The sequence below is a fragment of the Elephas maximus genome, chromosome X (assembly GCF_024166365.1).
Source record: "Elephas maximus indicus isolate mEleMax1 chromosome X, mEleMax1 primary haplotype, whole genome shotgun sequence".
Lineage (NCBI taxonomy): Eukaryota > Metazoa > Chordata > Mammalia > Proboscidea > Elephantidae > Elephas > Elephas maximus.
Window position 1 is genome coordinate 51,218,103 of NC_064846.1, and position 13,848 is coordinate 51,231,950.

Here is a 13,848-nt window from a genome sequence, read left to right on the forward strand (position 1 = left end):
CTATTATTCAAATTTATGCACCAACCACTAATGCCAAAGATGAAGAAATGGAAAATTTTTACCAACTTCTGTAGTCTGAAATTGATCAAACATGCAATCAAGATGCATTGATAATTACTGGTGATTGGAATGCGAAAGGTGGAAACAAAGAAGAAGGATTGGTAGTTGGAAAATATGGCCTTGGTAACAGAAACAATGTCAGAGATCACATGATAGAATTTTGCAAGACCAATGACTTATTCATCACAAATATCTTTTTTCAACAACATCCCCCAGTGATGGAATATACAGGAATCAAATCAACTATATCTGTGGAAAGAGACAATGGAGAAGCTCAATATCATCAGTCAGAACAAGACCAGGGGAACTGACCATCAATTGCTCATATGCAAGTTCAAGTTGAAGAAAATTAAAACAAGTCCACAAGAGCCAAAATTTGACCTTGAGTATATCCCACCTGAATTTAGAGACCATCTCAAGCATAGATTTGATGCATTAAACGTTAATGACTAAAGATCCAACGAGTTGTGGGATGACATCAAGGACATTACACATGAAGAAAGCAGAAAGTCACTAAAAAGACAGGAAAGAAAGGAAAGACCAAAATGGATGTCAAAAGATACCCTGAAATTTGCTCTTGAGCATAGAACAGCTGAAGCTCTTGAAGCTTAACGATAAAGGAAAAGAGCTGAACAGAAGATTCCAAAGGGTGGCCTGAGAAGACAAAACAACATAACATAATGAAATGTGCAAAGACCTGAAGTTAGAAAACCAAAAGAGAAGAACACATTCAGCATTTCTTGAGCTGAAAGAACTGAAGAAAAAATTCAAGCCTCGAGTTGCAATATTGAAGGATTGTATGGGCAAAATATTGAATGAAACAGGAAGCATCAAAAGACAATGGAAAGAATACACAGAGTCACTGTACCAAAAAGAATTGGTCAACGTTCAACCATCTCAGGAGGTGGCATTATAATCAAGAACTGATGGTACTGAAGGAAGAAGTCCAAGCTGCACTGAAGGCATTGGTGAAAAACAAGGCCCCAGGAATTGACGGAATATCAATTGAGATGTTTCAACAAACGGATACATTGCTGGAGGTGCTGACTCATCTATGCCAAGAAACTCTGAAGACAGCTACCTGGCCAACTGACTGGAAGAAATCCACATCTGTCCCCATTCCAAAGAAAGGTGATCCAACAGAATGCAGAAATTATGAAGTAATATCACACAGTAAATATTAGGAAGGGCCAAAACTCTAAGAGTAGAAATGACATGCTTGTCTATCCCGAAAATTCAAGGAATTTAATGGAAAAATATTAGAAGTAATGAGAATCAATAATGCGGCCATTTACAAAAGCAAGATACCCAAACCAATAACTTTTATATACACAGCAATAAACAATTAGAAAATGTAATGGAAAAACATCTCATTTATATTAGCAACAAAACTATAAAATACACAGGTGCAGAATAAACCTAACAAATGTGTAACATCTATATAAAAAACTATAAATTTTCACTAAAGGACAGTAAAATAAACAATTAAAACAGACATTTAAAAGGACATTAAAAAAGCCTTACCAGATTTCAAAATGGACTATAAAGCCACAATAATTAAAATAGTATGGTATTTGCAGGAAGAAAAAGAGAGAGTCCAGAAACAATCCACCTACGTACATAAGAATTTAGCACATGGAAAAGGTATAATACAGTAAGGGTGGACTAGTCAATAAATGGTATTTAGACAACAGGTTATTTCATTTGGGAAAAAAATTATATTAGAGTCTTATGTCCTACCATAAATAAAATATATTCTTTAGGTGTATTAAATATTTAAATATTAAAAAGAGAGCAATACCAGTGATACAAACCAATATAAGGAAATACTTTTGTAATGTTAAATTAAGGAAGGCCTTGCTTAGTTTGACCTGAAACCAAGACATCATGTAAGAAAAAAGAGAAAGATTCAACTACACAAAAATTTGAAACTTGTGTACACTGAAAGACACCATAAAGACAATGAAAGAAACAGTAAGACTGGGGGAAAATATTAGCCACAAATATAACTGGCAAAGAATTAACACTACTAATATACAAAGAGCTCCTGCAAATCAGTTAGAAAAAGACAACCTCATAGAAAAATGGGCAACAATCAAGCAATTAGAAGAATAAATAAAAAGGATTAATTGATTTCTAAACATATGTGGTCAGTGAAATAAAAATTAAAATGAGATTTGAACTTTTATTTATCAAATTGGTACAAATTAATAATTTCTAACATCTAGAGTTGGTGAGAGTATGAGAAAAGGGCATTCTTTCACAAGGTTGGTGGGATTATAATTTGGTATAAACCTTTTGGAGGATAGTTTGGCAGTACCTGTCTAAATTTTAAATGGGCATACCCCCTCTGACCCATCTTCAACTTCTGGGAATCTATCTTACAGAAGAAATATTTCTACAAATGTGTAAGAATATATATTCAAGTACGTTTCACTAAAGTATTACTTAAAAGAGCAAAAAAACAAAACAAAACAAAACAAAAAAACAAACCGGAGACAAACTAAACGAACAAGGGAACTGTTAAATAAATTCTAGCCCACCCATACTATGGTACACTAGCCAGCCATAAAGAAGAGTGAGGTAGATCCAGAGGTACTGATATACAATGACCATGTTATATTTCTAAGTGACAAAAGTAAGGTGCAGAACAACGTGGATGGCACAATCTTATTTTAAAAACTATATACCTACTTCTCAGGTCCACCCCCAACATACACACATATGTCTGCAGATGCATAGAAATAAGATATGGGAGGATATATGTCAAATCATTTTTAATATTGGTTACTCCTGGAGTGGGGACCTTTATTTTTTACAGTATTTATAATGAGAATGTATTACCTTAGTATTTTTTTTAATAAATATTAAAAAACTAAGACAAGAGTCAAAGGGGCTCTATGCTATGTCACAGTGACATCACTGAATTTATTTCATTGAATTCTAAACCTGGACTCCTCAGAAGTATTAATGGCCCAGATTTGTATCTCTGAGGACTCAGCTTTTAAGCAAGCCGGTTGCATAATATTACAAATTAACTATATTATGCTTTTAGAATATTTTACCTTATAAATTACTGAGGCAAGAAAAATTATTAATCTTTTTAAATTATAAAAATAATATATTCTCATGATAAAAGCTCAAACGGTACATTTTCACCAGAGGCAACCAATATCAACAGCTTCTTATGTATCAATCCACATACTAACAAGGAGAGTATTTAAAACATACTGCTTTATACCCTTTTAACTTTACCTTAGATACCCAAGGATAATAAATACATATTAGTAGTACTGACTACTCTGTAGGTCAGCTATTCTTACTGATGAAGCACATCACAAATAAAAAAGAAAGTTTATTTATTTATTTTTTTTATGCTTAAACACCTACATCACGATATTCAACACTAAGCTGCAATGATGTTGAAGGTCAAATAACAACACATGTCGGAGCAACCAGCATTAATCAATCAGAAGAAAATAACTTATTCCCTCTCAAATAATTTACAGTAAGCTGACCCTTGGCAAGAATCTAGCTCAATTGTTAGTCTTTTTCATTTTCCTCACACAGATATAAATTTTTAAGGATATTGAAGAAAAATATGTTACTTCTATTGGCTTTCCCTATTGGATGGGTACTCACCACATTCTGTTTTGTTGTTTCCTCCAGGGTCTGTATCACATACAACCTATTTCGACAGCGCATGCTGTATATGTCTTCATAGCGAATATTACCATATTTCTGAAAGAAATTTTTTTTTTTTTATGTGTCTGGACTAAGTACAAGAACATTGGTAAAGTTTCTAGTGTCTGAGAATAATTTTCACCTTTTTATATAGTGATAAAAACCAAACAAAATGAAATCTGTTGCCATCAAGCCAATTCCGACTCATAGCGACCCTAGAGGACAGAGGAGAACTACCCCATGTGGTTTCTAAGGAGCAGCTGGTGGATTTGAACTGTCAGTCTTTTGGTTAGCAGCCGAGCTCTTAACCACAACGCCACCAGTCCTCCAGCCTCTAAGACGGGAAAATTTTCACTTTTTTATATAGTGATAGCTACTTAAAAGTGGTCATGATTTGTGAAAGCAAGCAAATACAATTTCATTTAATGAAAAGCAAATGGAGGCAGAAGTGGTTATAAAACCTAGGAACAACTCACAGAACTGAATTTTAAAGTGAAGATGGATTTTAAATTATATCTTGCATTATTATCTTACTTTTAATATATCATTACAGATGCAACTACCATATCAATCATTTAAAATATGCTGTGTATTTATAAAGAAGCCCTGATGGCACAGTGGTTAAGCACTTACCTGCTAACCGGAAGGTCAGTGGTTTGAACCCACCAGGTGCTCTGTGGGAGAAAGATGTGGCAGTCTGCTTCCGTAAAGATTATAGCCTTGGGAACCTTATGGGACCGTCCTACTGTCTCCTACAGGGTTGCTATGAGTCGGAATTGACTCAATGGCAGTGAGTCTGGAGTGGAATTTACGTATTTATAATTTAAAAAACTTACCTCATTTGACTCTCTAATCAAATCTGTAATATCCACTCTAATATGACTGCTTTTTTCATCACTCATATTTGAACCTTGCTGAACACTTGAAGGCAATGGGCTATCCTTATTAGTGACATTGTCAAAGAACCTATCCAAAAGTGACATTAATACAATAATTAGTGGAACAAAAATTATTAAAGCAGAGAAAATGGCATCGAATTTTCCCCCTAGTGAGTTAGTGGTTAATTTAAACTGAAAGGACAAGGGGAGATTTTATGGAGTAGAATCTGAGGGTGGTTGGGAATTAGGAGGACATGGGTAAGAAGAATGGAATGGAGAAGAAATCGTTTCAGAAGGGGAGAGGTGAGCATGAGGGAAGGAAACAGGTTCAGAGTGTACTTAGCAAATATCACATAGCTCAGTAACGATGAAATACAGGGTATGTAGAGGCATGTAAGGAGAAAAAAGTTAAGAAAGGTACATTGAGGCTTTATCACAGACAGTTATGAATGAGAGAGTGAAGAGTTTGTATTTTATTCTATACGTGATGAACACTCATTCAAATATTAATTCATTCAACATATGCACACACACATACACACACATACTACACATGTGCTCCAATGCAAAACTGCATTCCTAAAAAAAACTACTGGGAAAATATAGTTCAATCTAACTGATTGAAATCACTTGGAAGCCAGAATGATTTCTCCCCCTGGACATTTCACATGATCAAGCCCCCTTTACTGCCTCAAATTAATTTTATACAGAGACATTTTATAGCTCAAACTGGAGCTATGAAAGTACCAGCATACTGAATCAACACTATTAGTATAACAGGCAAAGAACTTAGTAATTTACTTCAAAACAATTTACTGTCATTATATTATATAATACTCAAAGACAGAGTACTAGACTTTAGGCCTAGCTCTTCCGTTCAACCATCTTTGTGACCTTGGGCAAATTGTTTCAAATTTCTAGAGGCTCAGTTTTCTCATCCGTAAAAATAAGGGACTAGAACAACATAATCTCTCAGGTCCCCTCCAGATTTAAATGCTATGATTCTTACAGTACCTGTTTAAAGCTGTCACAGCTTCAGCGTCATCTTTACATGTCAGCAATTTGTCTAAATTATGGTCCAGTATTGCCAATCCCAGCTGTAAAATGGCCTTTATTCCATCATAGAAGAAGCAGTCCACTACATTCACTGCACTCTCAATAGGTAGCACACTAATAAAAAGTGTGAGAAACCATGAGAGAGAAACTGAGGAAAAGAATGTCATATCAGCCATGTGTTCTGTTAGCTGAGGAAGGTGATCCCTGATAAGTTCTTCAAAGACTGCCTGGTCCACCAATGCACCTGAAGAATACCAAAAGAAGTTGAAAAATGAACACCTTTCTAAAGGACTCGATTATTATACCTCCTGCTTCTATTAGTATGCTGATACATCTTATCTCTCTTCCTGAAATTATGAACTCCTTTGGTGCCCTTTCTGTATTTCATACAGCTCTACAGCTGCTATTAGAGTGCCACGCATCAAGAAGCACTGGAGAAACTCAACTCAAATTTATCTGAGAAACTGTATTATGTGCAGAGATCTGCACTAGGTGCTACAAGAGATACACCAATTAATGACTCGGTCTCATCTTCAAAGAGCTTAATAACTAGTAGAACTTAAGATAAACACACAAAAAACTGTAACAAAAGAGAGAATACAGTCAATGACATAACCAAGATACGGAAGGCTTCTGAAGAGAGACCATACATAAGTTTTGAGGTAGGGGATCATAGATCTGTAAGTTATTTGGTGACTGAAGAAAATATTAGACAATTAACAAGCCAAGAACTTGATCCTTCTTTCTGACCTTGCAAATACTTACATAATTCATATAAATGTGGGGGTTTTAAGCTGATTAAAGCCCCCCTCCCATAAAGAAACTATTAAAAATTCTCTGGGAGCTCTGGAAATTTCAGATCACCATTCTTTTAGCAATATAGGGATCAAAAAAAAAAAAAAAACTCACCATCGAGTCAATTCGACTCATAGCGACCCTATAATAAACTTAAAAATTCAATTTTGTTAAGATCAGAAATTTTATTTAAAAAATATATTAATCTTCACAACCATAAAACCCAACCCAACGCCATCGATTCAGTTCTGACTCCGAGTAACCCTATAGGACAGAGGAGAACTGCCCCCATAGGGTTTCCAAGGAACGGCTGGTGAATTCGAACTGCCAATCTTTTGGATAGCAGCCGGACACTAACCACTGCACCATCAGGGCTCATTTAACCCAGTGCCATCAAGTTGATTCCGACTCATAGCGACCCTATGGGGCTCATTTAGAACCATAAATACTCATTAAAAAAGGAGCCCTGGTGACCAGTGGTTAAGCACTCAGCTGCTAACCAAAAGGTTGGCAGTTCAAATTCACCCAGCAACTATGCAGTAAAAAGACCTGGCAATCAGCTTCCATGGAGATTACAGCCTAGAAAACTCTATGGGGCAGTTCTACTCTGTCACATGGGGTCACTATGAGTCACACTTGACTCGATGGCACACAACAACACTCAATGCAAAAAGCTCCTCTCTTGAGCATGTCAAGTGAAAGTGACATTTTAAAACTGCTTTCATTTTGCATATTTCACAACCTAATTCATCGTTTTTTTGATTTAATTGGATACTAGATAGACAAGAGCCACAGGATTTGTTTAGAAAAGAATATATGTGTGTGTATGTGTATTTTCTTACCGATGATTCGACGATTAAAATAATCAGGTAACATTCGTTCACAGACCGCAACCAGAAGCCAAAAAGCTTCTTCCTCTTTTGCATACAGAAGCAACACTGAAGTCAAAATATTCATTGCCTAAAGAAAAAATACAAAAAAGTAAATCTTGCTCAGGTAAGAAATAAATTTCTTCTTCAAATATAGTAGTTTTCAATAGCAACAACAATTAAAAGAGTAATAATAATGGAAACATGAGAACTCTTAGCCAGTCCAAAGCAAAACAAGGTGAAGTCAGACTAACATTTGCTAATCAGTTATTTTATACCACATCATTCAAAGAAAATGAAGCAGGGATATCATGAATATAGAATACAATCAGTAAAACCTTCCTAATTTTAACTAATTTCAATGAGTAAAAAATCATAATTATCACAAATCAGAAAAAATCACTTGTATTACCTTCAAGGATATACTAGAACTGGAGAAACAAACTTCATCTGTACTTCACGCTGCCTATGGTAGAACATCTCTTAGATATCATCCTCAACTTACATACTTATTATTATCTAGACTAGGCAAATGCATAGAGACCAAAGTTTATTAGTGATTATCAAGGGCAGGTCTGAGGGGGAAATGGGGAGGTATTTCTTAAGGGGGGAAACCCTGGTGGTGTAGTGGTTAAGTGCAATGGTGGTCAACCAGAAGGTCAGCAGTTCGAATCCACCAGGCGCTCCTTGGAAACTCTATGGGGCAGTTCTATTCTGTCCTGTAGGGTTGCTATGAGTCGGAATCAACTCGATGGCAGTGGGTTTTTTTTTTCTTAAGGGGTACTGAGTTTCTATTAAGAGTGATGGAAAGATTTGGAAACAGATGGTTGTACAACATGTGAGCATAATTAATGTCACTGTATTATACATGTAAAAATGGTTAAAATGGCAAACGTTTTGTTACATATATTTTACCACAATAAATTTTTTAAAAAGAAAATATCATTTAGATATATTTTTTCCTCTTCATTCTTGCTACCACTCTAACTTTCTCCTTCTATTCTATCTTGCACACAAATGTCAGATCATTACTTTTCTATCACATTTGGGCATATCTCTAATTATAAAGGTAACAAATCCTTATTTTATAGAATTTAGAAACAATGAAAAAGTATGAAGAAGGAAATAAAAACCTCATATAATCCCATCTACCCAGAAATCACCATTGTTAACATGCTGATGTATTTTTTTTCCTTGCTTTTTTAAAAAGTTTTTTTCTTGCTTTCTCTCCTAAAATTTGGGTCATGCTGTATATTAAATCTTGATTTTTTTCACCAAGCATTATATTGTCCATTTTTGATGCCATGAAATATTCTTCTAAAATAATATTTTTAAGGACTGTAAAATAATAAATTGGGTATAATATAAATTATTTAACCATTCTACTATTATTGGACATTTAAGCTGATTTCAATTTTTTACTATTATATATAACACTGCAATGAATATCTCTGTACATAAATTTTCATCCAAGTTTTTTACTATTTTCTCAGGGTTGTTGTTAGTTGCTGTTGAGTTGGCTCCAACTCATGACAACCTAACGTACAACAGAAAAAATGTTGCCCAATCCTGCGCCATCTTCATGATTGTTGGTATGTCTGAGTTCATTGTTGTCGCTATTACCAATCTACCTCACTGAGGGGTTCCTTCACTTTTGCTGACCCTCTACTTTACCATACGTGACATCCTTTTCTAGCAATTGGTCTTTCCTGATGATGTGTCCAAAGTAAGCAAGTGGAAGTCTCCTCATTCTAGCTTCTAAGGAGCACCTGGTCATATTTTTTCTAAGAACTGATTTGTTTGTTTTTCTGGTAGTTTACGATGTGTTCAATATTCTTCACCAGGACCACAGTTCAAATGCATCAATTCTTCTGTCTTCCTTGTCCTTGCCCAGCTTTCACATGCACATGAGGCCACTGGAAAGACTATGGCTTGGATCAAGCATACCTTAAGTCATCAAAGTGACATATTTGATTTTTAAAACTTTTAAGAGGTCTTTTGCAGCAGATGGAAACGCTGGTGGCATAGTGGTTAAGTGCTACAGCTGTTTACCAAAAGGTTGGCAGTTCAAATCCTCCAGGCGCTCCTTGGAAACTCTACGGGGGCAGTTCTACTCTGTCCTATAGGGTCGCTATGAGTCGGAATCGACTTGACGGCAGTGGGGTTTTTTTTTTTTTTTTTTTTTTTTGGTTTGCAGCAGATTTACCCAATGTAATACATTAAAAAAAAATTTCTTGACTGCTGCTTCTGTAGACTGATCATTTGATCCAAGTAAAATGAAACTGTTGACAACTTCAATTTTTTTCTCTACTTGTCATGACGTTGTTTATCAGTTCAGTTGTGAGGATTTTCGTTTTCTTCACATTCAGACATAATCTGTACTGAAGGCTGTAGTCTTTGACCTTCATCAGTAAGTGCTTCAAGTCATTTTCATTTTTGGCAAGCAAGGTTGTGCCATCTGCATATCATAAATTGTTAATGAATCTTCCTTGAATCCTGATGCCGTGTTCTTGTTCACATAGTCCAGCTTCACGGATTTATTGTTCAGCATACAAATCTAATAAATAAGGTGAAAGGATACAACCTTGCCATACACCTTTTCCAATTTTAAACCACGTATTAACCCCTTGTTCTGTTCAAACGACTGACTCTTGATCCATGTATAAGTTACGCGCGAGCACAATTAATTGTTCTGGAATTTCCATTCTTCATAATGTTATCCATAATTTGTTATGGTTCACACAGTCAAATGCCTTCATGTAGCCAATAAAACACAGGTAAACAGCTTTCTAATAATCTCTGCTTCTGGCCAAGATCTGAAATCAGCAATGATATCCCCCATTCCATGTCCTCTTTTGAATCTACCTGGAACTTCTGGCAGTTCCCTGTCTATGTACAGTTGCAGTTTTTAAAATTATCTTAGCAGGATTTTGCTAACAAGAGGTATTAATGATATTGTTTGAAAATTTCCACATTCCATTTGATCACCTTTCTTTGGAATGGGCACAAAGATAGATCTGTTAAAGTCGGTTGGCTCAGCAGCTGTATTCCAAATTTTTTAGCATAGACAAATGAGCACTTCCAATATTGCATTCATTGGTGTTCTTCTTCATAAAGTCTAGTTTCTCTGATTATTTGCTCAGCATACAGATTGACTAAGTATGGTTAAAAGATACAACCTTGATGCACACCTTTCCTTACTTTAAACCACGGAGTACCTCCTTGTTTTATTCGAATGACTGTTTCTTGGTCTATGTATAGGTTTCTCATGAGCATAATTAAGTGTTCTGGAACACTGATTCTTCACAATGTTATCCATAATTTGTTATGATCCACACAGTTCGAATGCCTTTGCCTAGTCAATAAAACACAGGTTAACACATTTCTGGTGTTCTCTGCTTTCAGCCAGGATCCATCCGACATCAGCAATGACATTCCTCAATCCACGTCCACTTTTCCATCCGGCCTGAATTTCTGGCAGTTCAGCCATTTTTGAATGATCTTCATCAGAACTTTATTTGTGTGTGATATTAATGATATTGTTTGATAATTTCCACATTCTTTGGAACATCTTTCTTTGGAATGGATACAAATATGGATATCTTCCAGTGGGTTGGCCAGGTAGCTGTCTTCCAGATTTCTCGGCATAGATGAGTGAGCGCTTCCAGCACTGCATCCGTTTATTGAAACATCTCAACTGGTATTAAGTCAGTTCCCGGAGGCCTGTTTTTCGTCAATGCCTTCAGCCCAGCTTGGACTTCTTTTAGTGCCATGGGCTCCAGATCATATGCTACCGCCTGAAATGGCTGAACGTCGGCCAGTTCTTTTTAGTAAGGTGACTCTGTGTATTCCTTCCATCTTCTTTTGATGTTTCCTGCATCATTTAATATTTTCCCCATACAGTCCTTCAAAATTGCAACTTAAGGCTTGAATTTTTTTTCTTTCAGTTCTTTCAGCTTGAGAAATGCCAAGTGTGTTCTTTTTTTTTTTTTTTTTTGGTTTTCTATTTCTGGGTCTTTGCACATTTCATTATACTACTTTTACTTTGTCTTCTCGAGCCACCCTTTGAAATCCTCCGTTCAGCTCTTACTTCATCATTTCTTCCTTTCATTTTAGCTGCTCTATGTTCAAGAGCAAGTTTCAGAGTCTCTTCTGACATCCATTTTGGTCTTTTCTTTCTTTCCTGTCTTTTTAATGACCTCTTGCTTTCATCATGTATGCTGTCCTTGATGCCATTCCACAACTTATCTGGTCTTCAGTCATTAGTGTTCAACGCATCAAATCTATTTTTGAGATGGTCTCTAAATTCAGGGAGGATATACTCAGGTCATACTTTGGCTCTTGTGGACTTGTTCTAATTTTCTTCAACTTGAATTTGCATATGAGCAATTGATGGTCTGTTACACCGTTGGCCCCTGGCCTTTATCTGACTGATGATATTGAGCTTTCCTATCATCTGTTTCGACAGATGTAGTCGATTTTATTCCTGCGTATTCCATCTGGCAAGGTCCATGTGAATAGTCGCCATTGAAAAAAGGTTGTTGTAAAAAGGTATTTGCAATGAAGAAGTCACTGGTCTTGCAAAATTCTATCATGCGATCTCTGGTGTCATTTCTATTACCAAGGCCATATTTTTCAATTACTGTTCCTTCTTCTTTGTTTCCAACTTTCGAATTCCAATTGCCAGTAATTATCAATGTATCCTGATTGCATGTTTGATCAATTTCGGACTGCAGAAGTTGGTAAAAATCTTCAATTTCTTCATATTTGGCCTTAGTGGTTGGTGCATAAATTTGAATAATAGTTGTATTAACTGGTCTTCCTTGTAGGTATATGGATATTATCCTATCACTGACAACGTTGTACTTCAGGATAGATCTTGAAATGTTCTTTTTGACTATGAATGCAATGCCATTCCTCTTCAATTTGTCATTCCCAGCACAGTAGACCATATGATTGTCTGATTCAAAACAGCCAATACCAGTCCATTTCAGCTCACTAATGCCTAAGATATTGATGTTCATGTATGACGTCCTTGATATTTTCCCACAACTTTTGTGGTCTTTGGTCATTAGTGTTCAGCGGGACAAATCTATTCTTGAGATGGTCTCTAAATTCAAGTGTGATGCATTCAAGGTCGTACTTTGGTCTCGTAGGCTTGTTTTGATTTTCTTCAGCCTCAATTTGAACTTGCACATGAGCAATTTGTCTCCTGGCTTTGTCTTGACTGATGATATCGAGCTTCTTCATTGGCTCTTTCCACAGATGTAGTCAATTTGATTTCTCTGTAATCCATCTGGTGAGGTCCATGTGTGTAGTCGATTGTGTTGTTGAAAAAATTATTTCTGATGAATAAGTTGTTTGTCTTACAGAATTCTACCATGTGACCTCTGGAGTCATTTCTATTATCAAGGCTGTATTTTCCAATTATTGACCTTTCTCCTTTGTTTCCAATTTTCACATTCCAACCACCAGTAATTACCAATGCATTTTGACTGCGTGTTTGATCAATTTCAGAATGCAGCTGCTATTTAGTCAAAGAATATTATTTTTAAAAGGCTTTATGTTATTGCCAAATTCTCTCACAAAAAGACTACACCAATTTATATTTCTGACTGATAGTGCCTGAAGGCCCATTTCACTGCTTTTTTTTTTTTTTTTGCCCATACTGAGAATCAGGATTGGAGGAAGATGCATTAACAACCTGCAATATGCAGATGACACAACCTTGCTTGCTGAAAGTGAAGAAATCTTGAAGCACTTACTGATGAAGATCAAAGACCACAGCCTTCGGTATGGATTGCTCCTCAACATAAAGAAAACAAAAATCCTCACAACTGAACCAATGAGCAACATCATGATAAATGGAGAAAAGATTGAAGCTGTCAAGGATTTCATTTTACTTGGATCCACAATCAACAGCCATGGAGGCAGCAGTCAAGAAATCAAAAGACGCATTGCATTGGGTAAATCTGCTGCAAAGGACCGCTTCAACGTGTTGAAGAGCAAAGATGTCACCTTGAAGACTAAGGTGTGCCTGACCCAAGCCATGGTATTTTCAGTTGCACGTTATGCATGTGAAAGCTGGACAATGAATAAGGAAGACCAAAGCAGAATTGATGCATTTCAATTATGGCACTGGTGAAGAATATTGAATATACCATGGACCGCCAGAAGAATAAACAAATCTGTCTTGGAAGGAGTATAGCCAGCATGCTCCCTAGAAGTGGGGATGGCAAGACCTCGTCTCATGTTATCGGGGGGACCAGTCCCTGGAGAAGGACATCATGCTTGGTAAAGTAGAGGGTCAGAGAAAGAGAGGAGACTTTCCATGAGACGAACTGACACAGTGGTTACAATAATGGGCTCTAGCATAGCAATGATTGTGAGGATGGCGCAGTACTGGGCAGTGTTTCATTCTGTTGTACGTAGGGTCGCTATGAGTCAGAATCAACTCGATGGGACCTAACAACAACAGCAGCAGCCACTGGATGGAAAATAATGAG

At 36.3% G+C, this 13,848-nt stretch overlaps 1 protein-coding gene across 6 annotated transcripts in view; it reads right to left on the reverse strand.

The window, feature by feature from the left end:
• Positions 1–13,848, reverse strand: part of TBC1D8B (TBC1 domain family member 8B) — a 106,619-nt gene that overhangs the window by 19,028 nt on the left and 73,743 nt on the right. For 4 of the 6 annotated variants that reach the window (XM_049873145.1, XM_049873144.1, XM_049873146.1 and 1 more), the window contains 4 exons: positions 7,316–7,433; positions 5,637–5,922; positions 4,581–4,710; positions 3,703–3,801 (listed from right to left, as the gene is read on the reverse strand). In XM_049873145.1, coding sequence (XP_049729102.1) covers positions 3,703–3,801; positions 4,581–4,710; positions 5,637–5,922; positions 7,316–7,433 — 633 coding nt within the window. The remainder of the gene's footprint in view (positions 1–3,702; positions 3,802–4,580; positions 4,711–5,636; positions 5,923–7,315; positions 7,434–13,848) is intronic. The other 2 variants (XM_049873148.1, XM_049873150.1) reach the window with 1 other exon arrangement.